We start from the raw sequence: 24,713 nt of genomic DNA, 5'->3' as shown, positions 1-24,713 counted from the left end.
TTGCTGCTTTCATTGGCAGTAACAGTGCTGACTTGACCTTTCCTCAGGGTCTGCGACCTGTCAGCAGTCAGATCACACCTCACACCCTGATTAGCAAAGCAAAGGCATCACTAAGGTGCAACAATTTTCAAGACCAGAATAGTCACGGTAACCTGTTTTTATGTCTATAAAACTGTATAACCATAAAAACAAACTCATGCACTGACTTGTTTGATGATTCCACTCCAGGTAATGCTGTGCCAGTGGGAATCTGGATCAAAGATAATGGCCCAAACTCCTAGTAGCCAAGAAATGACGAATGTTTGATGATATGAATGTGAAAGAAAGACAGTTTGGCATTTTGATAAATTCTGTCTTCAGTATTCTGAGAATAATCTTTACTTACAAAATCTGTTTTCTTGTCATAAAACTATAACTCTTGGCTCAACAAATGAAACTCACAATAAAACTTTAAGCAGTTTGTGCCTTTTACAACACACTCTAGTCAAATCAAAAGTTGTCCTGAATATGGGGACGGTAATAACTCAGTCTACTGAGGGACAGGAGGGTGGGCAGTTCCAAACTTGTGTGGGTAAGAATTGTTTGGAGTGTGAACTGGTAGTGGGAGGTGCCAGTTCACCTCCTGAGCCCTGCTGAGGTGCCCTTGAGCAAGGCACTGTCGCCCTACAACCTGCTCATTTGGCACGCTCCACGTGAGAGCTGCCCACCACTCTACCTTCCATCATTTGCATGTCAACAGGAGACACGTTTGTGTGTGTGTGTGTGTGTGTGTGTGTGTGTGTGTGTGTGTGTGTGTGTGTGTGTGTGTGTGTGTGTGTGTGTGTGTGTGTGTGTGTGTGTGTGTGTGTGTGTGTGTGTCTGTGTTTGTACAGGCCTGTATTGAAGTGATTGTGAGTCAAGTAATTTCCCTACAGGGATTATTAAAGGATTGATTATTATGATTATATCACTTCATCACCTACACGGAGATATATCAAAATGGGCAAATGTTTTCTCGTGTGATCCCATCTGTCATTATTTTGCTCTTTCTATCATCCTCAAGATGATGTCTTCAGAAAACTTTTGTTCAGGGCTCTATTTTGGTGCTTTGTTTTTTGTTTCTTTTAGAAAAATGAAAGAGAAGTGGAGTACTGCTCAAATATACAGTAATCCGTAATTACCTCTGTTTTAATGTTCTATGTGCCACAGTCTGAGAAAGAGAGAGTGACAAGAGAAACAACACAAACAGAACAATCACTCAAGAGAAATTTTGAGTCTGTATGGTTCATGAAGGAAATATTTTATGTAATAAATTATAAATTAAATAAATTGAATGAATTATAAATGTAAAGAGACTGGAATAAAGATTGACAATGACATCCATGTATCCATCCATCCTCCATCCATCCATCCATCCATCCATCCATCCATCCATCCATCCATCCATCTATTTTCTTGTAAATGAAACAATCGCCCTCTCATCTTTAGCTGCTTATCCACCTTGTGGGTCACAGGTCCCCTGGAGCTCTGTCACTCACGTGCGGTCAGTTGGGATAGACCCTACCTAACCAGTGATCCACAAAACGGAAGAAGTGGCTGTAGACAAGATCATTGTGGTCGTCTCATCTACAAGAAAATGTGTGGGAGGATGGAATCAGTCCTTTTTGCCTTCTACCATTGGAATATCTGATTTCACTTTTTTAAAAAAATCTCTTTGAGTTAAACAATATCGTCATTAGTTTTTATTTGCTGCATTTCTTTAGTGCAGGTATTTATGAGTGATTTAAATTTTCTTTCCAACTTTTTTTTGCTTGTTAAAGTAAGTCATCTAATTATTTTCTTATATTTTATTCTTAAAATTAAGACAATACACTTTGCAGTATTAAATCCCCACTATTGGTTTGCTTCCTCAACATAGTGAATAATGTGTTCTACCCTGCAAAGCATCCACATCTCTTTGTCTCTGCTGTTGGAAAAGTATGTGGTGGCCAAGTTAAAATTTTATGAGCTGAATAATGGCTGTGTTAATAAGGCTTTTAGATGATGTATTTATGCTGTAAGAGAAATGTTTAAAGTTGAAGGAAACAGTTGATCATTTATTTCAATTTATTTATATATTCTTCATTTTTCATTTTGTTTTTAAGTGTCTCTGACAGGAGAATGTAATTTTCTCTGGTCATTATGAGTTGTGAGCAAAACTGCTGACAGGGGCTTGCCTTTATAAGACTGGGTGTTGGATGAATTAGGTTGTTTTATTCCATGAGCATGTGCTTAGACTCATCATCAATGAAGAAACTGAAAAAATGGGGTTATGTTATTGTCAACGAGAAAGAAATTAGAATTTAAAGTGGGCTGTAGTACATCCCACTAATAAACAAACAATGTTGTGATGTGGGACTAAGGAGCACTTCCCTTTCCTTCACATTAATTGGAGACAATTACCTAGTATAGAAAATAGATTATGTGCTGTCACAGATGGGTGTGCTTCCATGTTGGTCAGCTTCCTATTCCTAGAGCAGAATCTGAAAATAGATGTGGTGTCAGCGCAGCTGTTTTTATTGTTCACCCTGGTGCTTCTACCCATCTGCCATGCACCTAAGAGGCAGCACAGACAGATGCAGAGAGATGGCCACAAGAATGAAAGAAGAACAAGAGAATGAAGTAGGCAGAGAGTGACTGAGGTTATTCTGACATCTCCCATCTCTATATTTAGATTTTTTTTAAATTCTTGATAAAGTCTGAGTATATTAAATAACTTTTCTTGATTTTAACAGTGGTGTCCAGTGTCATCCTTTTTACTGTGATGAGTTGAGGCAGCAGGCTGAAGGCAATTGACACAAATAGACTGAACAAACTAATCAAGAAGGCTGGTTCTGTCCTGGGATAGGAATTGGAGTCCTTTGTGGAGGTGTCATAGAGGAGGATACTGAGGAAACTGATCAGGATCAGAGACAACATCTCTCACTTCCTGCACGCCTCAACAGGAGTCATCATATAAGAACACCATTGGCCATTGGCTGAGGTTACCAAAAATAACAACTGAATGCCACAGGAAGTCTTTTCTACCCGTGGCCATCAGACTGCATAACTCCTCTCCCTTCTGCAGGACAGCTAGCATTCAGCAGTTGAAATTACCATGTGCAATATCATATATCATATCATATCATATCATATCATATCATCTTATCATTTTTAAAATGTTCAGTAATTGTGTTTTACTGTATGTTGTTCTTAGAAAAGCTTCTTGGCTGAAGCCGCTTCCAGGCAACACGAGGAAAAAGAGCCTTTCACCAAGAGCCTTTAACCTTAGAGGACCAGAAGCACAAAAATAATAACCATCTTCATTCCTCTCAGCAGTTACCATAACTTTATGGTGACTTCCTTTTACTGCAGTGAAGCAGCGTCCCAGAGTAATCCCTTGACATCCCCCTGCTGATATTTATGTTATGCTTTTGTCTGATCTGCTGAATGAGAACATACCTTTGCCCTGCTCTCCATTCCACTAGTTGTTGGTGTCAGTGGTGGCGAGAATGAGGAAACCCTGTTAAGGTTATGAAAGGGGGCAGTAGGTTACAGAAAAAGAAGAGGGACAAAAGGGGGGATATTTACTGTGAGAGGGGTGTAAGGGTCTCCCCACCTGGTAGCTAAGGAATTACTCATTAGACAGGCAGGCAGTAATGAAAGATTTGTCTGTCCTCACATTGGCCTTGCTGCCATCTCTCTCCTCGCCTGGAATTCTGCAGATTCCATCCTGACTTTTCCTCTCTGACGGCAGCAGATTGTATCTTGATGGCTGCTAAATGTACAATTTATTGATGAAACCAAAGAATAATTATCACATGATGCCCTTTAAGTGCTTTGGAAAACATGCTCATCCTCAGCTGAAAATTGAGAAGGTGTTCAGTCAGAAAAGACAGCTGGAACTATGGGAGGTTGCTCAAAGCTAAAAAACAAATGCCATCAGTGCCTTTGAGTAGAATAGTGACTGAGAAAAAGCATAAACCTACACAGAAACCTTTTGTAAATATATCAATAAACATGACAATCCATTTTCCGTATTTCCATCCACTAAAACAAGCACTGTTGAGCTCTGCAGACAGAGTTTTGTGTTTATTGGAACTTGCCTGTGGTATGCCTTAGTATCAAATGTCTCTGCCAGGATTTAGTGTCACAGTACAGATACCTGACCTCCTCACTGCTCTGGTGGGATTTGAGATACCAGGCTCTCCCAGATGATGTGCAGAGAAAGTCTAGAAAAAAAAAATTCATGGAGGAAATTTAGAATCAATGAGTGTGTTTTTGCATGTTTGCGAAACTTTAATGATTTTTCTGCACATTTTTTTAAACTTCTCATAGTAGAATTATTAATATCAATTATATCTAAATGCACACAAAACATTAGACTTTTTACACATGAGACATTTTATAGTCTTGCACCCAATGTTTATTTGTTAAGCCGTTAGTGTTTATGTTTCGGGAGGTCTTCTTTTTTGGGTAACATTGAACTCTCTCACTACCTTAGCATTAGCTTAGAGCCTCTGTTGCCCATAGGTACATCCAGGCCTCCCTGGGAATTCTGCTCCTAATAACAGAGGCTTCTTTACTCTGTGAGGCCTGACACAGTTTACTCTAATCCAAACCATCACCTCCATATGTCTTCCATCACAACATCTAAGGAATTTGAATAAGCTCCAGGAAACAGGAATACATTCATTATTGCCTTTATTCCTCTGTGAAATTTTCTAAACCTCCTGTTTTAGTGTGTGCACATTCTGCAGTGCTTGGACACACACTTGTACACCGTTGATATAATTTTCTTGATCCAGTTTGCATTGCATTCAAAACTCCAACATGCTATCAGTGATCTCACCTTACTACATTTCTACTAGATGATTTCCATCTGGGCGCTATAACAAGCATTTAATGACCCATTACTCACCTTGTGTTTCTATCCACAAAGTAGCATGTTACAACACCATACACATGTTGGCAGGTCATCCAAATTAATTACTTGTGTTTTCTCTTCATAAATTTGGAGGTTTCCCTTACAAAACTAAACAGAAGCAATGGAAAAAAGAATTAAACACAGGCATCTTCGATGTTGTTGTGCTGCAGGGTTTCATGATGGGGGATGGCTGTAAAGTCAACAGTTTCTTGTGAAATTATCAGAAGACACAAATAAACCACAACAGCTTCTTCCTGAAAGCTATTGCACTCCTAAACTCAAACACGCACTGATACCCCCCTCCTAACACACGCACACACACACACACACACACACATACTGTGTAATTTGTCATCAGGTACATGCAATACGCCGTGCTGGGCATGGCGCTTCCTGTTATTCGATGTATACACTTTGTAAATAATCGTAAGCGTAACAATTGTATATACTTGTATTTTATTCTTTACTCTTTTTCTACTGTTAAATTATTGCACTGCGAGGAATTGCCCAAAATCTCAATATACTATGTATAGTGACAATAACGGCTTTCTATTCTATTCTATTCAATTCTATTCTATTGTTTTTAAAAGATTTGTCCATTTATCCTCACATATGAGGCAGTGACGTGGCGTTGTTAAATGCCACATCCCAGACAGTTAGAGTAAGCTCAGTAAGAATGTTGTCACTTCTCACAGAGACTGACCAGGGAAACCAAACTAGACATGACAAGTTCCTGGGCAATGACCTGGCATAGAATTAAATTCAATGTTTAAGGCTCAGCTCAACACAGGTTGCTCTTTGCCTTAACCAGAGAGGGTTAAGGTTGGGATTCTCTGGTTCAATGTGATGCTTTTTTGGCCTTTTACAGTTCATGAATTAAGGTTAATCACTGATTAAACCTGCATCACTTCAGACAAACCAGGAGTTGCACTTCGAGAATTAACAAATGATAAATTGACTTCTTGTAACGGACATCATGTGAAAACTTAACTATCTGTTTCAATTTATAAAGCTCAATCTTGTCTTCTACCAGGGATTCCAACATTCAATCCAGACTCAACCTGTAGATTTCAGGGACCAACGTTAATTATAATCTCTCTCATTGGTTGCTTTGCTTTCATGTGTGGAGGGTTGTGTGAAGGTATGTCTTTGAATAATAAACCATATTCGATGTTTTGTTTTGTTTTTTTTACTTACAATGGGTACTAAACAACAGTAATTGTAGCCCAGAACGCATGAGGTTGGCTAAATGCTGGATGACAGATGAAAACACTTAATTTTTTTCTTCTTTTGCTGAATAATTATTTCCCCAGCCAGGTAGCTCATATCCTCTCACCTCACATATTCTTTGTTCTTTCCAGTATACAACCACTGAAACAACACCAAGTTTTATCTTATTTGTCTTCATGTCTGTCAGCTCACTCCAGTTTAAATTACAGCTGTTTATGCAGGGATGTCCCGCCTAGCAGGGTTTTTGTGGGATTCCCAGCTGTGCTTTTGGATGCGGTTTATATGTCTGCCTGCTGTGTGAAGCCTGAGCAATGGTAGTTATACTTTTCATTTTGTGGAGGAAACCCTCGAAATGAAGGCACACCGACAAATGAGTGACCAAGTTAGTCAGGGATGTTTGCATATGGAAACTTATCAATGGAAATGACTACATTGACACAGTTTTGGGTGAATGTTTAAGCTGTGAAGCACTGAATTACTGAGAACTGTTTGTTGGTTGAGATTGACAGGCAGAGATAAAGAAGTTAAAAGTGGTTAATAACTCACAAAAATAGCATTACTGGAATGTGCTGTCATCGACAGGGAAACATCAGAAGATGTCAGGAGCAGCACAAGACAGGTCTGCTTTATTTCAGTCCAGATCAAGTGTTGCAGTGATTAGTGCTCGATTGTGTGGCTTTGGAAGAGAACAGCTGGGAGTATTATTGTTTGGTCTGTAAGTGCCCAGTGTCTAGAGAGGCTTTCTCCATGTGATAGGTTAGGTTAGGTAGGGTTAGGTTAGGTTAGGTAGGGTTAGGTTAGGTTAGGTTACCCAATGCACACTCAAAATGAAGTGCAAGACAGGCACAGCCTCAGGGTCCAAGTTGATCTGAATGAAGCCGAAAAGTTGCTTTCCCAGTAGTAGTACAATTCTACATTAACTTTTTCATTATTGTTTTTATGATTGTTATCATTACCTTTCATTACATCCCTGTGGGCGTTCCAGCCTCCTAAGATGAGAAAACAGCTGTTTTTTTTGTGAATTCAATATGAGGTGTCAAAAACACTATTACTCTGCTGAGTCATTTTACTGTCAGCAAAGGCCTAAAGAAGCAGGAAAGCTAAAAGAGATAAAGTTTGGTTTCTTGTCCTCAGCTACACTCCTGCATTAATTTAACTTGGATGGTGTGTTGTTTTCTTGAATTGACAGAAATTTGAAGCATGTCTATTTGGCGCATTGGCCACAAGTGTCCTATAGTATAAACATCTTTGATGGCGATAGAGCGCTCTTTGGCAGATGCAGTTTGTTAATGTTCTTATTGTGACTGTTTTGGATCCACTCCAGTAAAAATTTAATCATGTATCTCGTGAGCCCAGAAAACAGAATGTTACAGAACCCAAACTGACAAATCCATCATGTCCTTTGTTCTTAAAACCATAGGTTTGCCTTGACCTAATGACAACCCATGATAAATGTCGGGAGCTATTAAATTTCAGGTTGTTTCAGAGTTTCCAGTTAAAATGATGTTGAAAGTTGAGGTTCACAAACATTTCCTCTGTGTAAATGAGTGGGTTTTTTTCTCCAAAATGTGATGTGCAGAAAGCCCTTATTTTGGGGTGCATATTTGTGCCAAATGGTATGGAACTAATCTCCACTGAGCTCTTTCTCATTAGAGATGGGCCTCTTGGAAGTGCATCAGTGTGAACTGATGCACCTCTAGGAATAGCAAAGAGACCTTGGACTTCATTTAGTGTTTTGGTGGAATCGCTTTCTAACAGTTTCATAGTGATCCTCAGAGAAACATGCCAAACCCAAAAATACACACACACACTCAAACACAGGTGTTACATGGCACTTGACAAAAATACCAACTCTGGACTTTAGCAACCTTAACCATATTGATACTGTCTCTATCTGGTCTATCTGTCACTCTCTCTCTGTCTCTCTCTCTCTGATGCTGTTCTTATCTTCCTTTGATTTCTTTTCCACCCGACCGGTCGAGGCGGATGGCCGCCCAAAAGAGTCTGGGTCCTGCCCGGAGTTTCTTCCTCATCGAGGGAGTTTTTCCCCGCCACTGTCGCTTATGCTTGCTCTGGAGGGTTCAGTTGGGTTTCTCTGTCTGTTAAAGTGCTTTGAAATGTCTGCTGCCATGATTAAGCGCTATATAAATAAAACTTGATTGATTGATTGATTGATGGATGTTGGTTAATGCTGTAGATATGTTTCAAGAAGTAATTTCATCAGTAGTTAGTAATTCAATGTTATGTCTCAAAATATCAAAGGTCTTTTATGCTCTCTCATGCTAACCTTAGTCCCTCCCAAATTGACAATCTTGTTAGTGTTCCAGGCTCACTATGTATAACCCTAGATTCAATTACTGCTTTAAAAGTACATTGAAAATTAGCTCCATCATATAACCATTGAACCAAACTAAAGCAAACAACAGTGACAAAATGATTCTCCACTTAATTGGAGGCTCGTTTCTCCTGGCAAGCCTGTATTGGAAGATTATGTTGTGCCAAAGCAGCCAGTTACTCATCACTAATAGAGGAAAATAAGAACAACCACTGATTTCTTGTCAGCACTGTGCCAGTCTAACAGTAACAGCTCTGTTGAGTCTTGTATTCCTAAAATCCTCAATAGCAATGACTTTATGAGCTTTTTTAATGATATAATTCTACTTTTGGTAGACAGACTTCATTAGTTTCCCTCAATCGGTGCCAGTTTATCTTTAAAGACCAGGAATATTTACCTTCAAACACGAGAAATGTGGAAAAAGCTGACTCTGTCTGATTTAAATTGCTTCTCCACTGTTCACTTTCAACAACCATCCTTAACTATTACGTCAGTTAAATATCAACCTGTTTGACCTCAACAGCTTACTCTTGACAAAGAAGATTTAGCAGACCTATGAAATATTGCTTTCCCAGTTATTGTAGAAAAAACAAACAAACCTATTGCTAATTAGTTATGTGACTTTCTTTGAGGTTGTAGATAATTTTCCTTGTATTCTAGCTTCTCTGTACTGCCTTTCTTAAAACAAGAATCAAATTTAAAAATGTTCTTCTAATATTAAATATTTTAATGTTAAACTCATAAACATCAAAAAATAGTTTATCTTTAAATCTGTGTGGGTAAGTCTCTCTTTTAATGACTTTCCAGAATTCAGATGCCTATTCACTTTGAGTTGATCTTTAATTGATGAACCTCTCCTGTGATGTGTTGTACTGATTGGTAATTGTTAAGGCATAGCTAATCCATTCTTACTGATTATTAGTGCAAAGCTAAATCTTTGTCAACATTTGGTTTTATATACCCGTTGTACAGGAATGGCATCTGGTCTTCTTGGTCTTCTTCCCTCTTTCTCTCTTCAACTCTTATGTGAAGGCATTTCTACATTGTCTGACTGGTCTCTGTAAATTGATGCCTGTGTGATTTATTCAAATGCAATGGTAGTCTGTGGCAGTAGCTCAGTCCACTAAGCCTTGGGCTGGGGACTGGAAGTCACCGGTTCTAGTGGGGCCAAACATCTGAGTGTGAGCTGGCAGTGGGAGGTATCAGCTTACCTCCTGAGCACTGCCGAGGTGCCCCTGAGCAAGGCACCCCTCCCCGACACCCTACAAGCTGCTCACATGGGTGCACCCTGATATAACTGCCCCTCGCTCTTTACTCCCATTTTATAATTTGCATGCTTGTAGGCCCCTGGTGTGTGTGTGTGTGTGTGTGTGTGTGTGTGTGTGTGTGTGTGTGTGTGTGTGTGTGTGTGTGTGTGTGTGTGTGTGTGTGTGTGTGTGTGTGTGTGTGTGTGTGTGTGTGTGTGTGTGTGTGTGTGTGTGTGTGCATATTAAACACAAGATATAGGAAAGGTGAAAAAATTATGTCCCCATGGGGTGAATAAAGTGGCTTTCTTTAATCAAATCTTCTTTCTTTCTTTTCTAGCCTACCTGTGCACATGTAACTCCTGTGTGCTGTGGTGTGTTCTGGGCATGAACTTATCATCACAGGTTGTTTAGCAGTGCTGAGTAGTATTTATCTATTAACTAATTAAAACTTGTTGACTCTGACAAAGTGCAGTTAAACCTTGTAGAAGAGAAAGAGCATACTGGTCCCAAACCTGAGTTATGGATGCATGAGTGTGACTGAGTGAGAATGAGTTCATGGATTTTGGAAAATGTGGTCAGTGAATGCATTTTTGTCTGAAAGCAATGAAAAATGATTTACAGTTTGGCCCACATAAGTGTCTATTTGCTGACCTTGTGAAGTTTTGATAATAATAATAATTTAGTTTTGACCAATGCATATTGACAAACCTGTTGGTAAGATTTCAAGCCATTTTGTTCAATGTGGTAATGATTTGATTAGTAAACCTGAGTATCTCTCTGCTCCACTGAACAGACAGTTTGTCTGTTTAGCGATCATAAATCTAAACTCTGAGATACTTTACAATAACTGCAGCCCTCTCTTGACCTGCGGGGGAGGGTGCAGTTGTTAAAAAGCTTTAACCACAGTATGGAGCTTACTTACTTTGTCACTGGCGCAATTATTGTGATTGACTTCAGCTCATGCTAGCTGCAGGAAATGCAAACCAATAAGTCAACAATTACAGCTGTTTATTTTAGTTTAAAAGCATTGCAAGTGCAGACATATGCAACTTTACTCCCACATTGTACTACTGTAAATAATATATGATAAAAATATAAATATAATCATTACAATTAAATAAGAAACAATTACAAGTTGTTGTCCTACCAAGTACAAGTATGCATGGCAGGAGAAGGAGTCCCACATCACTCAGGGCATTACTCATGTAAAGAGACTGAGTGGATGAAATAAGAAATCCAAAAAGGAGCTGATTGGGTGGGAGAACTGAGGAATATAACCAGGTCAATACAGGAAAGGTGTGCAGCAGGAGCAGAAAGACAGGAAAACAGAGTAGGGAGATCACAAACAGATCAAAAGTAGATGCAAGGGAAACAAGGGATAAATGCTGTCTTTTCTGCCTGACATAGATCTGTTATTTACATGTGTCATGAATTATGGTAAAACACAAATGTAATATCAATTTAGTTTTACTTTGAAAATGCTTTGTCCCAAGAGAGACACACAGGCTGCTTGCAAGCAATAAACCAGTGTCTGCAAGTCGTCTGTGTGTGCCAGCAGTAATGGAAACACACCCTCTCTCTTTCTCTCAATTCATCAGCAACATGGACAACAATGAAAAGAGGCACTTTGCTTTCAATCCCAATTGTCAGTGTGTGTGTGTGTGTGTGTGTGTGTGTCCGTGCTTCGCTGCAACTACTAGCTGCTGATTGCAAGAACAAGGAGCTCATGGACACAATGCAGATGTGTTTGTGTGTGAGTGAGAAGGCAATATCTACATAAAGTGTGTGTTGTCTGCATGTTTGTTTCTTGCAGTTGCATTATTGGGTATTGAATTCATGACTAAAATTATAAATCATATAGTCCCACGATTGCAGCAAAAGAAATGGTGCCAAAAAAAGCAGTTTGGGAAATGCAGTATAAAACAATGACTGAGATCAGACTGTCAGAAAGTGGGACTTCTTAGGTATACTGCACCACTGGACTGTACTGGATGTTGCTGCATCTGCAGCACTAGCAGGCAGGATTTGCTGAGTCAGAGTTCAGTCAGCAGTGAGGAGTGAGCTCCAGGAACTGTGCTCACTGCTGCCACTCTCTGGCAGACTGAAGGCACGCTGAAGGATCGTTTTCAGTGGAGCCCACATCACAAGCATCTGTCATGTATCTATTTTATTTCTCTGTGATGTTTCCATAATTGATAAATGGGTGTATTGTTTCTCAGCCATTGTGGTGACTATTGGCTAAGGTTTCTGCCTTGACTTTTATGGCAAGCTACAGATATACCTTTGTCAGCAGGAAACATCCACTGTTCCCTAACTGTCCACAGATGTCTGAGTTATTCCTACAGTTTTGGGGTTTTTTTGCCTTACATATTCTTGCAGAATATTTTCACATTTAGCTACTTGGGATAATTGATGCTGATGATGTGCACAATGAAATGATTTTGAAAGAGGAATGCACATACTTAGTGGAAATTATATTATACACTAAAATAGTTGTAGCTGAGCACTTACTTTTTCAAAAAAGACATCACAATGAATTTGAATCTACTCTCTGATTGATTTGTTCATATTTTTGTATGACAACATTACAGGATCATAACACATGTGTGCTGACAGCAGATTTTTCTCTCCGTACAGAAAAACTCTACAACTCCACTGGACGAGAACTACGAAGAGCCCTCTTTTCTCTCAAGCAAATTTTCCAGGTAGTTAATCCTCTTTAATCTTTTACTAAAGAATCAGATCACAAGACTCCATGAATTCCCATACAATGGATGGTTTCCTCAGACATTTTCCACAACTGCAGCATTTTCTGCACTGAATTACCTTCTGCCGGGTTTAATGGTTTGAAATGCATCTATATATCCTAACTTAGTAGCATGCAAGATATACACATATTGTGCTCACATGTCTCAGTGGCCACATGCACAGGCACACTTGGCTCAGCATTATTTTCTTGAATCTGCCTTCGTGGCAGCTGTGGAGTGTTTAGGTCTGGTCATACTTCACACACTGGAGCTGGGCTGGGCTGGCCTGCTAGGCAGTCAGCCATAGAGAGGGAGGGTTAAACCACGAGATGGAAAAGAGAGAAGCAGACATCTATGCAGGCACAGAAGAGATTAGAATAGTTCACTTTTCTACACTATGACCAACTTTGTGGGGTTTCATTTACAGACAGTATTTTTGAGTTTTGTCCTTGTATAATAAAATGTCCATTTGACCTAATTTTATGTTACCTTTCTACATTGCAGTATTGTAGTGTCAGTGTGTGAGAAACACAGATGGCTTTGTCATCAGTGACAAAATATAGGATGAATTTGGAAGGCCAAAGCAACACGAACTGTTTTGACTGGCTGCAGACAGTGTTACATCACTCAGTGCGCACAGTATTTTAGCTGAATGTGAAAATAGAGGATAGATTCATTGATTCTGCAGAATAGATGAGAAAAGAACAGAGTAGACATGAAGATTAGCCACATGTACTGGCAAATATAACATCTAAACAAGTCTGGGAGCCTGATTATCTTCATTAGCTGTTATTTTGTGAACTCAAAGTTTTTTATGGATTAAGTCATATCCGTGAATAAAGTTAACATACAATTTGTGATATTGTTGATTTCTTTATTTCTATGTCATATGGGAACTCTTGGTAATTGTAAAAATGTGTGAAGTGTAAAGTAACAGATCCCAGGTTATTATTTTCATTTGCATGCCACATTCACTGAAACACATTTGCAACTCTGAAGAAAAATGTACGGTGGGAGTTTGAATAAATCAAATTAATATTTTTTAAATGATTCTCACAGGAGTGTAGTCTCTGTTTATGATGACTTTTTACTGCTGACCTATTTCCAGGATGACAAGGACTTGGTGCATGAGTTTGTGGTGGCAGAAGGACTCACATGTTTGATAAAAGTTGGAGCTGAAGCTGACCAGAACTACCAGAACTACATCCTCAGGGGTATGTCCACTGCAGAACAACACAACTTTTCAACTCTAAACTCACAGTATACTTTTCTCTCTCCCTCATCTCTCACACCTCAGTTTACAGCACGGGCTAATGGAGGATGTTATTCTTCCATCTCGTCACACTTTTCCTTCTATAAACCCATCCATGACCACATGTGCTTACCTACGCCATATAAATTGATGAGTCTGCCTGATGGCCCTCTCACATTCAAACACTTACTGCATGTAAACAAACTCAAATGTGTGCCACAGATAATGTGGAGGTGAGGCCAAGTTGAGCAGCTGGGTAATTTATCTGTCTCATACCGGTAATGTGAAAGGTCATCTGTGTTCCGCTCAGGGAGGGCCAGGGGGCAGCATGTTCAGGAATAATGGAGGACCAAGGGGTTCATAATGCTCACTACAAGGTCACTACTATTTAAGAGCCTGCTGTGAGGAGGTAGGTCGTATATGTGTAAGTGGCCAATAAAATTTCTGGCAGGATATTGCAGATCATAAAACTAATTTCCCTCTCCTCCTTTTTCCCCTCTCTTTTGTTTTCATTTGTTCTCCATTTGATTCCTTTTCATGAAAGCTGTTCGACTTGGCTTAATTAGCTGTTGTTTTTTTTATACGCAGCACATGTAGCAAATTAAATGTAGATGTTTATGCTTGATCCAACTTTATGGTTTCATTTAAGACTACAGTTGAAGCCCAGACACCCTTTTTGTTGTTTTTACATGAAGCAGTGCTAAGAAACGTCACAATGTACTTGACCCTCATAATCTGATTACATGTTGCAATCGGCCAATCAACCCCCCCCCCCCCGGCCAACTTATTCTGTTAGATACTGCACATTTTTAAAGTTCGTACCCATTTGTTATTTATATTTTGTGACATTTAATAAACAAAAAACAAATCAAGACCCGGATGTGCTGATGTTATCATCCGCCCCCCACCCACCAAGGAAAGCCTATAAAAATGCCAATGACCCCAGTCTGGACTACCTCTTTAGGCTTTATTGTTTGATTACTCATCTTTGCTCGGCCTGATGTCTGACTTCAACAAATACATCACACAGATAAAATGGCCAAAACAAGACAGAGTATGAAAACATCAGGCTTTTGGAAACTTCAGAGTCAACCACATGTAAGAGTTGCTGGTGTCATTACACCGTGAATTATGGGATTTCACATATCTCTTCATTCTTTCTTATCGTGACATCCTCTTTTCCTTTTTACCTCCCCAAGAATTCCCATGAAACACATCTGTCAGGCCATTTCTGTGAGACTCTTTCTATTGTTTCATGTGTTTATCTATTATCTTCATCTCCACTGACTCGGACATAGATTCCCCCATTTATCCCTGTATTACCATGAGAAACTAAACCAAACAGCAACTCTCCCAAAAGGCTTTTAACCTGTTTCAACTCCTGACCTAATTTCTCTCAAAGCTGCTGAGAAAATGTGGATAGTAGTGGATCGCCCTCCCTCGTGAGCCATGTGTTGGAGAACACAAGTCGAGCAGTGCTGGAATGCAGATGTCAGAAATGTATACAGTTCTGGCTGCTTTACTGTCGACGGCTTCCAAGAGGAGCTATGTCATGAGGATTCCCAGGAGGGGAGTAAATTAGATGTCCAAGATTTAACACGTGCAGAAACAGAAGGAAAGAACCAACAACATGAATTGATTGGTATCAAATATCAATGACTTTTGTATTGTATTGAGGCCTGTAAGAAGTAAGAATGCAGCCTTGGGGCCATCTGTCTAAATGCATCCTGAGAAAGCAACTTTCATATCTTTCATGATGAAAAATCTGTGTTATGGGGTGGTTGTGCATGACATTAGCACAGGTGCGCAGAATGCATTTTACAGTAAAGTCATAAATGGTACTTCCAGCAGTTCGCTCAGTAATTCACCTCATCTCATTCTTTGTCCTCACTTTTTCATTCTGTTTTCTCAAAGCCCTCTAGGTGTCTACGGCCAGTTGGTGCTACTTAATTGATATGGGTATTCAATAGGTTTGCAGGCTGGGGTCAGGCCCCCTCCCTGGGCCCCCAACACCTGGGCTGGAAGGGCTTCCAGATCTGAACTTAGCTCTTTAGAGGCTTGCATAGTTGAACTACAAGAAGACTTGTATGTCTTTATCACCTCATTGGGAAAGGGTGTGAGGTTCCTTTGGTAGAGGTGTCTTTGCCTTTTGACCTCATTCTCACAGTGTCAAAAAGGCTATGAAGGTTTAATTGAAGGGATTTGTTCTTAATTTTTAAGAGTTACATGTTGTTCATTTCAGGAAGAAGAAAAAAGGAAAACAAATTAGTACAGAAAACATTCAAAAATAATTCTTGAAATTATATATTTCTGCATGATGAGGTGAAAAGATGAGTCAAGGTTTCCGAAAGTATGATTTTAGGTGCCTCACCGCCCATGAACCTCAGTAAACGTCACTACTTGTTAATGCAAAAATAAAAGCAAAGTAGAACTGAAAGGTTTGGCCAAAAATCAAAGAATGACCTACAAAACTGCTCATGCTGTCCTTAGACCTGTTAGAATGGCTAAATGCCAGTTTTCTTTGTGCAAAGATGTGACGTAGAAAAAGATTCTTTTGAGCTTCATACAGCTTTAATAGAGCTCAATTTAAATCAACTAAGGGGGTTATGCTTTCACCAGAATGTATGTTAGCAGAATTACAAAAAAAAGTTTTGTCATGTGATTTTGGGCATGTGGCGTGGGACAGCTGATCTAATTTAATGGTGAATCCAAATAAATGAAAGGATTCTGGATTTTTTTTTCCTTTTTTTTTTTCAATTTCTTGTGACAGACAGGACATTATTCATCTGTTGTTTAATGACAGCAGGTAGACAGGTTGTGCTTTCAGTGAATATGACCCTGTAAATTTTTGGAGTAGATCCAAGGAGAAGGGACAAGATTTAGGATTTTCATGACAAGATACTATAGGATTTTTTTTTAAATCATAGATAACTGCATCTAGTGACCTGGATAACAGGCGTATCCATGATCTTTTATTTCACATTATCAAAACCTGAGACCCCTAAAATAATCTTGATGGTGCACGTTTTGTTGTATTTTGGATGAGGGTTTAATTTACTTAATGGACAGATGGGCATAGACAGAGGAATGTGCTCTGTTGATTTCTATACATTTCAAACATTTACAGTGTAGATAAAAAAACTAGGTTGCATCCATTTTTTTTACATAGAGTATCAGATGATGCACTAGGTGCTCATGCTGCACAATACCCTGCTACCCTTCACAGTATGGAAAGAAAACTGGTTATTAGAGCAACACATTACGGCTTTCACAATAATTCTTGTTTCAGAAACCCTAAAATGAAGGCATCTTATACTTTTTCACTAGAGGAAGAGAAAGATTCCTAAAGTGCTAGTTATTACAACAAATGGGAGAAAATGGAAGAATAAATAGCATGACTTGCCCTCGATCATCTTTCCACTTGTAGTATTTACAGAAAAAAAACTCAAAAGTAATAACTGTGTTTAATTGGTTGTTGTGAAGCAGGCACAGCGAAGAAAAGACAGATTAAAGACAAACTAATTACAGTCAGGTTGAACTTGTCTCTGCTCTGATTCTTTCAGTGATGACATTCTTTGCCATGAGCTGTTTTTGTCGACACTTTCTCTTTCTTCTTAAAGGCTATGCCACTTCCCTCTGCACCCTGCTGTTTAGTAAACACTCTCTATTTCGTCTTGACAAGATCAAATTGGAAGGGCAAGTTTTAGAGCTTCAGGAATCTTAAATGTCTTCCATTTTTGGGAAACAAATTCCAAAACATTCCCTAAATTACCTTCATACCCTGAAGCCCATATCTTATCACTTATTGTACATGTATATACACATGTTTATGTTCTTTTACTAAAGGTTGTGGGTTTTACTGGTGACACAGAAATGGAAAATGTGCTGTAAACAATCAAAAAAATATCACTATGTCAGATAAATCATGCCTGTATTTCACTTGGTGCCACCCCCCCCCCTTTTGTTCTTCCTTTCTCTTTTGCTGTTTGTGCTCCCCTCTCATTCCTCTGCTACCATCTATGATGTTCAGTTTTTATTGACACAGCTCTTAGAATGCCACAAGTTAAAGCACCTGAACTTCCTGCTTTCCAGAGGGAGCTGCTTAGAGGGTCTCAGTGTGAAACAGTGATGTGCTCAAGTCAAGTGTTTCATTGCCTATTAAACTGTCTGGGACCTGGAAAATGGCTCCCAATTCAGCACTCAGTCCAGCCTTTAGTGTCACACGCAGCAGTAACTTTAGTGGACAGTGATCTTTATCACTGGGCTACAAGGGCACCTGAAACTCGAGACCCTTTTGTTGCGATTATTGCTGCTGTCAATAATGTTTGTCAGTGTTGTGGAATTCAGTTTTATGTGTAGCAGCTTAGCAAGACAGACCACCAGGAGACACCTCTGTGCCTTGAGTAGTTTTTCATTGTAAGCAAATAAAGGTGATGGAATCAGTCTTTACTAAACAACACTCATCATTTTTCAAAAACATATTTCTTGGCAAACGTTCCATCATTAATGTTAATCATAATACATATCATCATCATCTTCATTATTACATACATATTTTCCAATGTGTCATTATTACAAAGTAACATGTTCCACAGGTTGGTTAATATTGTTATTGGATGCACTCTTTGCAAACCTGTGTATTGTGTTGATTTCCGTGTTATAGGTTGTCTCTTATAGAGGAGAGACCTTTATTTTATTTGTCTTCTTACATCATTGTGCAAATGTTTTCAGACTAGCTGAAACCTGTGGAAATTCCACGATAAAACAATAATATCAGACTTCATACCAAACATATGAAAAGAATAAATAGCTACCTTGTTCTATGGAGCGAACGCTACACTGCTGACGAGGAGAACTCCAGCTCAACAAAAGCCAACCGATGCTAGCCGAGCTTTTGCTGTAACACAACGTGAGACACGGTGATGTCATGTGTGCTAGCAAATATTCCTTGCAGATTGCTACCTGAACAGTGATTTCAACATTTTATTAGAACAATAAAAGTTGAAGTTTTTGATGATGTAACTTTCCACAGTGTGAAACATCCTGTTGGGAGCGTTGGTCACCAGGAGCCACAACCAGCAGAACGTCCATTACAGTGCCGACGCCATCCTGACCTCCGTTGAGTCTGTAATCTGTTGGAGAGACTTTTCAAAATCATCTGTACAGATTGAAATCACAGAATTCACTCAGAATTCGTTGCCATTTTCTATCTTGTTCCTGCTGTTTGGAGTTTCTGCTCAAAAACATGAAAATTGTTGGAACAGTTGTGATACTGTAAAATTATGTTAACTGGGAAGTCCATGTATAGTTATTTCTTCTCCTAAAATAGCAGATGCCTTAAGCCATATTGTTCACCTGATTCCTTCTGGCAGATGCGTCGTGATTGGTTGGGCACCGTGATTGTTTTGGCGCTTGATTGACAGGTAGTGGGTGGAGTTGGTGACAGTGTGACAGCGTGACACTTTCAAGTGAGCTTCTTCAAATATATAGGTGGGGAGACATTTATCATTTACAATCACTGCCTTTTCGGTGTCATCATGCAGGAATGATGGGTAAAAGTAGTTGAGTAAATTCTTTGTTGGATTCTCCAGGATAGAGGAATTTTTAGAGGGAGTGCACAAACTGCTGGCATGCATATGTGGAAAAGAGCTGTGTTTAGAATGTGAAAGAGAGCTCAAGGAATGCCCTGTCAAACCGATAAAAATTAGGACTGCTGGTTTGTAATGACATCCATTTTCTGGTTTCCACCTGATCTCCTGTAACTCTCAAAGGCAGACAGCGGTCCTGCTGTCCCTTGGTTTCCACTCTCTCTCTCTCTCTCTCTCTCTCTCTCTCTCTCTCTCTCTCTGTCTCTCTCTCTCTCTCTCTCTCTCTCTCTCTCTCTCACACACACACACATACACATACTCAGTGCGCCATAAAAGGCTCATCTTTTCAGGTTATGATCTAAAGGTTGTTTTCTTGTAAAGGTACTAGTTATCTTGTAATCAAAGACCTACACCTCACAAAACACCAAATTGTTTTCATTACCAGTAAACCTTTGTCTTCTAGATAAACCATTCTGTTCATACAGAATTTAGAGACGTTATACGGTCAGAGAGAATTTAGCAACAGGACACATGGTTTAAGCATATACTGTAGTACAACCTCTCAACTCTCCTTGCTTCACTGGAAACATTTTGTCTTTGCCTCCAGCATGGCCTCTCTCTGTTAAATTAAATCACAGGCTTTCCAACAGAGTGACATACTCCATGGCAGACTAAAACATAGTCTATACTGGAGGGATATTTAAATAAAATGTAAGTAAGTCAATCCTCCCCTGCTGAGGTCCGAGGCCATTAACCTTAACCTTACCCCAAACCTCAATAATAACATTTAATAGCAATGATTATATTGTAAAAATAAAACCCCAGAAATAATATCCCACAGCAACATATTTATCAGCTGTTGCTACTTAGATACCTGACAGTTAGTTTACCTGTGTAGATAGAGATTAATATCAAACATAATTAAAATGTACCCCATCTTTAACAACTGCACAAACATGATGACAAATAATATCTTATATAATGCAACAACACATTTTACTGTCTGTCTTCCCATTATCCGCCACCTGGTGACCCTCATCAACTCTACATTCTTCCTTAGAATAAATAACACCACCAGTCATTTTAATGGCCTTTAACAACTGGTGAACCTTAACATGAAAGTTAAAACATAACCAGGAAGGTCTTCAACTAAAAGGAAAAACATGATCCATTATCATGTCTTTACTTAAACTTAAAACCTTGTTCCTACCGGATACGTTCCACCCGGTTCTCCCCACTGTTTCTGATCCTGCAGGCCCCCACAGACCCTTTCATATCCCCCTCATATGAGCAGACCTCTTGCATCTGATCCTAATTCAGCCCCACCTGCCTGACCTATATTCTACCCAACCCCCTTGTTACCTTCCCCTAAAATCTGTACATTTTCATCCGTCACAAACTCGCTGGCAATGAATGGAATTACAACCCTGTGCTGCAGCTTGTTTTACTGTAACAGCGTGCAACACACAAACTAGTTATACTGTAAGAATGTTTGATTTGGTTCATTTCTCAAGCTCTTATTTTATCATCTCTGACCTTGATGTCTAAAATACGTAAGCTATAATTTGGGGGACAAAATAAATATTTTCCAGTAAAGTAGCACACAGACGCAAATCCTCAGCATTAAAGTCAGTTTTTACGGCTAATTCCTGAGCTGGTTTTCTCCTGAGAGCTGAGAGAAACTACTGGCTCATCTTTCAGTTTGCTTTACAAGTGGGTGGCTGTCACATGCAGTAGCTTTACTGCCAAAGTGTTCCATGCTTGGATGGGCTATGAAAAGCTCCTCCTTTGGGCTCTCCCTAGTTGTTCATTGTCTTAAAAGTATTCTAGTATTCTATTTTAGTCTGTCTTAGTTTTATGCTACTTGAAATATTGAGGCTATAATAAACTTAAAATACTTCCTTTTATGTGTCATTGTCCTCTCAGCTGACCCTACCCTGCTGCTGACCAGCAGTTCCAGCTCCCCTGCATTCACACATGCTATTTTTCCATTAGGATTCCTTGTTTGTCCATTGGGAAATTGTGTGTCCTAATGCACATTGCACATTGCATTAATACTGGCAGACACGTATTCCTGACTCAAAATGGAGCTATCCCAGTGTTGTTTTTCTGTACAATGTAAGTGAGTGACTGGAATTGATCTGGCAGAGGCAGTTTGCTTGGCTCAAGTACATTGGGTGATTAGCTGAGTAAGAAAGGAAACATAACCTCTGAATGAGTGTTATCCAGCTCAGATACAATAATAGCTGTGGAATTGGCCAAAGTCATGCATTTGTCTTTTTATTGTAGATTCTAAAAATAAATAATGACAAGTGTTTCTGCCAATAATGTCAGGCTTTTGTATTTTATTTGTTATGTATATAAAAAAAAATATTTATACAGAAAAATATCAGAATGGACTATATTTTATAGGTTAACTCTGTGCCAGTGCTTACCCTGTGCTCACCTGAAACATTTTGCTCATTACTTAGTGTTTTTCAAATTATATATTTATTGTTTTTTCTATAGTCCCAGCTATCGTGAACCCTGCGTTCAGTTTCCAAAGATTTTTTTGCATGGTATTACTAAAAGTTTGCACTGAACACACCTCTAAAGGATGGCCTAGCATGAGAAGCTAACCTGAATCAGAGACAATATGTTACTAAAACATGGCTTTAACATGCCACCAGATAAACCTCTGGTAGCCTGGATACCCACTGACAATAAAACACAATGCTTCAAGTTCAGTGATTGCTCTCACATATCAATACATCAATAAATGTTTTCACCTGATATCTTAAATTTTTGAATGTCTAGATGATTAGCTGAGTACAGTATTTTCCGCACTATAAGGCCCACCTAAAAGCCTAGAAATTTCTCATATACCTGCAGTGCGCCTTATAATCCGATGCGCCATATATATGGATTGATATTATTCTGGCTGGCAGTCATGCTGCTCTACGTCACCAGGGGGCACCCTGACAAGGTACTCTGGGTGGACTACATCCCCTAACAACGGTAGTCAAGGGGCGTCGCCGAAGTCCTGGCTCTCACTGACCTGCCGTCTGACGGTGGAGCAGCCTGCGGAGAGCACCGTTACCTGGCTACGATAATGTAACAAAACATTGGGAATTTTCAACAATTCTATTAATAAAGTTTGACTGACTGACTTATCTCAGTATTTCCCAACCACTGTGGCTCCGGAAATAACCCTCTTTAAACTTAATTGGTCTAAAAAATGCCATTGTCGAGTGTCAGTGCTGTAATCTGGAATCTAGTGATGGTGCATTCTGTTAATCTGCAGAAACACACAGAGAAACTGGCATAAAGGTGAATGAAAGACCCTCAAAGCTGAACTTCAAGCCTTTTCAGAAATTTCAACTTTTTGAAAACACAACTTTTTTGTTGCGTTTACGCCTTCCGTCCACACGACAACGCAGATATCCGAAACGAAAACGCAACTTCTTGAAAACGTTGGCCTAGGTGGATTTTTTTTAAAACGCTGGGTCTGCGTTGTCGTGTGGACGGTGTATCCGCATCTTTTTAAAAACGCTGACGTCTTGCCTGCGACGAAAACCTCTGTGACGTCATATTTATGGATCATGTGTTGTGACAACAAAACATGGAAGATTCCTATTGGATAAAATTTGACTCAATACTGCCACCACATGGTTTGGCATGCTTATAGCCGTCTTCGAAAACGCGATGCGTTTATGCGTGGACAGAGATTTTTTTGAAAACCCTGTCGTTTGGACGCGAATCGTTTTCGATGCGTTTTTAAAAAGTTCCGTTTTCAAAAAAATCCGTCATCGTGTGGACGGGGCCAAAGTCAGTTCTATGAGTAAAACAGAGCATCGCATTTGCCAGTAAATTAGCAGCCTGACATTAAAAACTGGTTAAAAATTGTTTGGGACACACAGCAGCAAATAGCTGCACCTCACCTCCGACTGGACTACTGATCGATCGAAACAATATTTAATTAATAAACGAAGACGACTGTCGGAGTTTAAATATCTGTTTGGAACTTCAGATCAGGAAATAATCCACCCTATTCGAACTGAGTGGGCCACTCATAATGAATTTAACCAGTTTTTAGTGCCAGGTTTTTTAATATGGCTTAATTTGCCAGACAGAGTGGCAAATAAGCCACTTTCTTTCTAAGATAGGCAATTGATCAAGTGATCAGGTTTCCTTGATGAGGCTCAGAATCGCCTCACTGACATAACAATAGGGACTGTTCACAGCTGATTAAAGGTACTCACAGTCATGAATGCTCTTTCTAGTGGACAGATAGCGCAACTACAGCCGCTAGATTTTTTAATCTATTTTACTTTAATTATATGCGCCTTATAATCCGGTGTGCCTTGTATATGAAATAAATTATAAAATAAACAATTTATTAAAGGTTTGCCTTATAATCCAGTGCACTTTATAGTGCAGAAAATACTGTATTTGTTTGACTGCATGTCTGCTATTATCAACTAGTATACCATTGCTGTGTTTATAGCTTGTCCAGCTGCCATAAGTGAATAAAAAACTTCTATGTGACCTATAATAAACACTGACTTCCAGCAAACATGCAGACATGAGCAGACATGAGAAATACTGAATTATCAGATTGGTGTTTGTTTCTGTGGCCAGTTGTTGCCAGAATCCATTTTGGACGTTGTACCAATGAAAGACAAATCATTTACAATCACTTTTATAACATACCTGAAAACATTCTTCACAATAAAGTATTTTACGATGTCTGTGCACTCAGTTCTTGGGGGTATGGACAGGCATACTTGAGAGCGGAGTGGAGCTCCTGGCTAATGCACAACATAACAAGATAACAGGCCCTAAGTTGCCCCGTATGAGATGGAGATTTGGCCTCGTTCCCCAAATCCTGACAAAATAAATGTTGTACACTGACAGACAGCTTGGCTGACCCAGTTTTAAGAAATTCCAAATTGCAACTGAAAGCAGGGTAGTGATTGGAATGGTAGTGAACAATGTTGTCAGGGAGAGGCAGTGGAGTTGATGTCTTGTATCTTCCTAGATGTTTTTTTTTTTTTTTTGGTTTGCTTTTTCATGTCTATGTAAGCTGGCTCGAATTGGCGTTGCCACTCGAACCTCAGAACTCTTCTCACCTCTGCAGTGGTCAGGAAGCTGCCCTTCCTGCACATTCCTGGGGCTGTGGAAGATAATTGCTGTGGTTTATGAGAGGGAGAGGCCCCGAAACAACACTTCCACTCAGTTCCTAAAGTTTACTTCTTTCAGAGTTCTATTTCAGTCAGTAGAACAGGGTCTGTCTGATCCACATGGTGGGTCTGTGGTTCCCTCCTGCAGCTCAGTACCTTTGTTCTGCTTACTCTTCAGGCAGACGTGAGTTAAGTATTGACAGAAATTGAATGTGAGAGTGCTTCACA

General features: G+C 39.4%; 1 protein-coding gene across 6 annotated transcripts in view; it reads left to right on the top strand.

Moving 5' to 3' along the window:
- fhod3b (formin homology 2 domain containing 3b) overlaps nt 1-24,713 on the top strand; it is a 93,266-nt gene that overhangs the window by 44,473 nt on the left and 24,080 nt on the right. For all 6 annotated transcript variants that reach the window (XM_068324161.1, XM_068324160.1, XM_068324159.1 and 3 more), the window contains exons 4-5: nt 12,374-12,441; nt 13,592-13,697. In XM_068324161.1, the coding sequence (XP_068180262.1) occupies nt 12,374-12,441; nt 13,592-13,697 (174 nt within the window). The remainder of the gene's footprint in view (nt 1-12,373; nt 12,442-13,591; nt 13,698-24,713) is intronic.

The sequence above is a fragment of the Antennarius striatus genome, chromosome 9 (assembly GCF_040054535.1).
Source record: "Antennarius striatus isolate MH-2024 chromosome 9, ASM4005453v1, whole genome shotgun sequence".
NCBI classification, from domain to species: domain Eukaryota; kingdom Metazoa; phylum Chordata; class Actinopteri; order Lophiiformes; family Antennariidae; genus Antennarius; species Antennarius striatus.
This window is presented reverse-complemented; position numbering and strand designations above follow the sequence as displayed.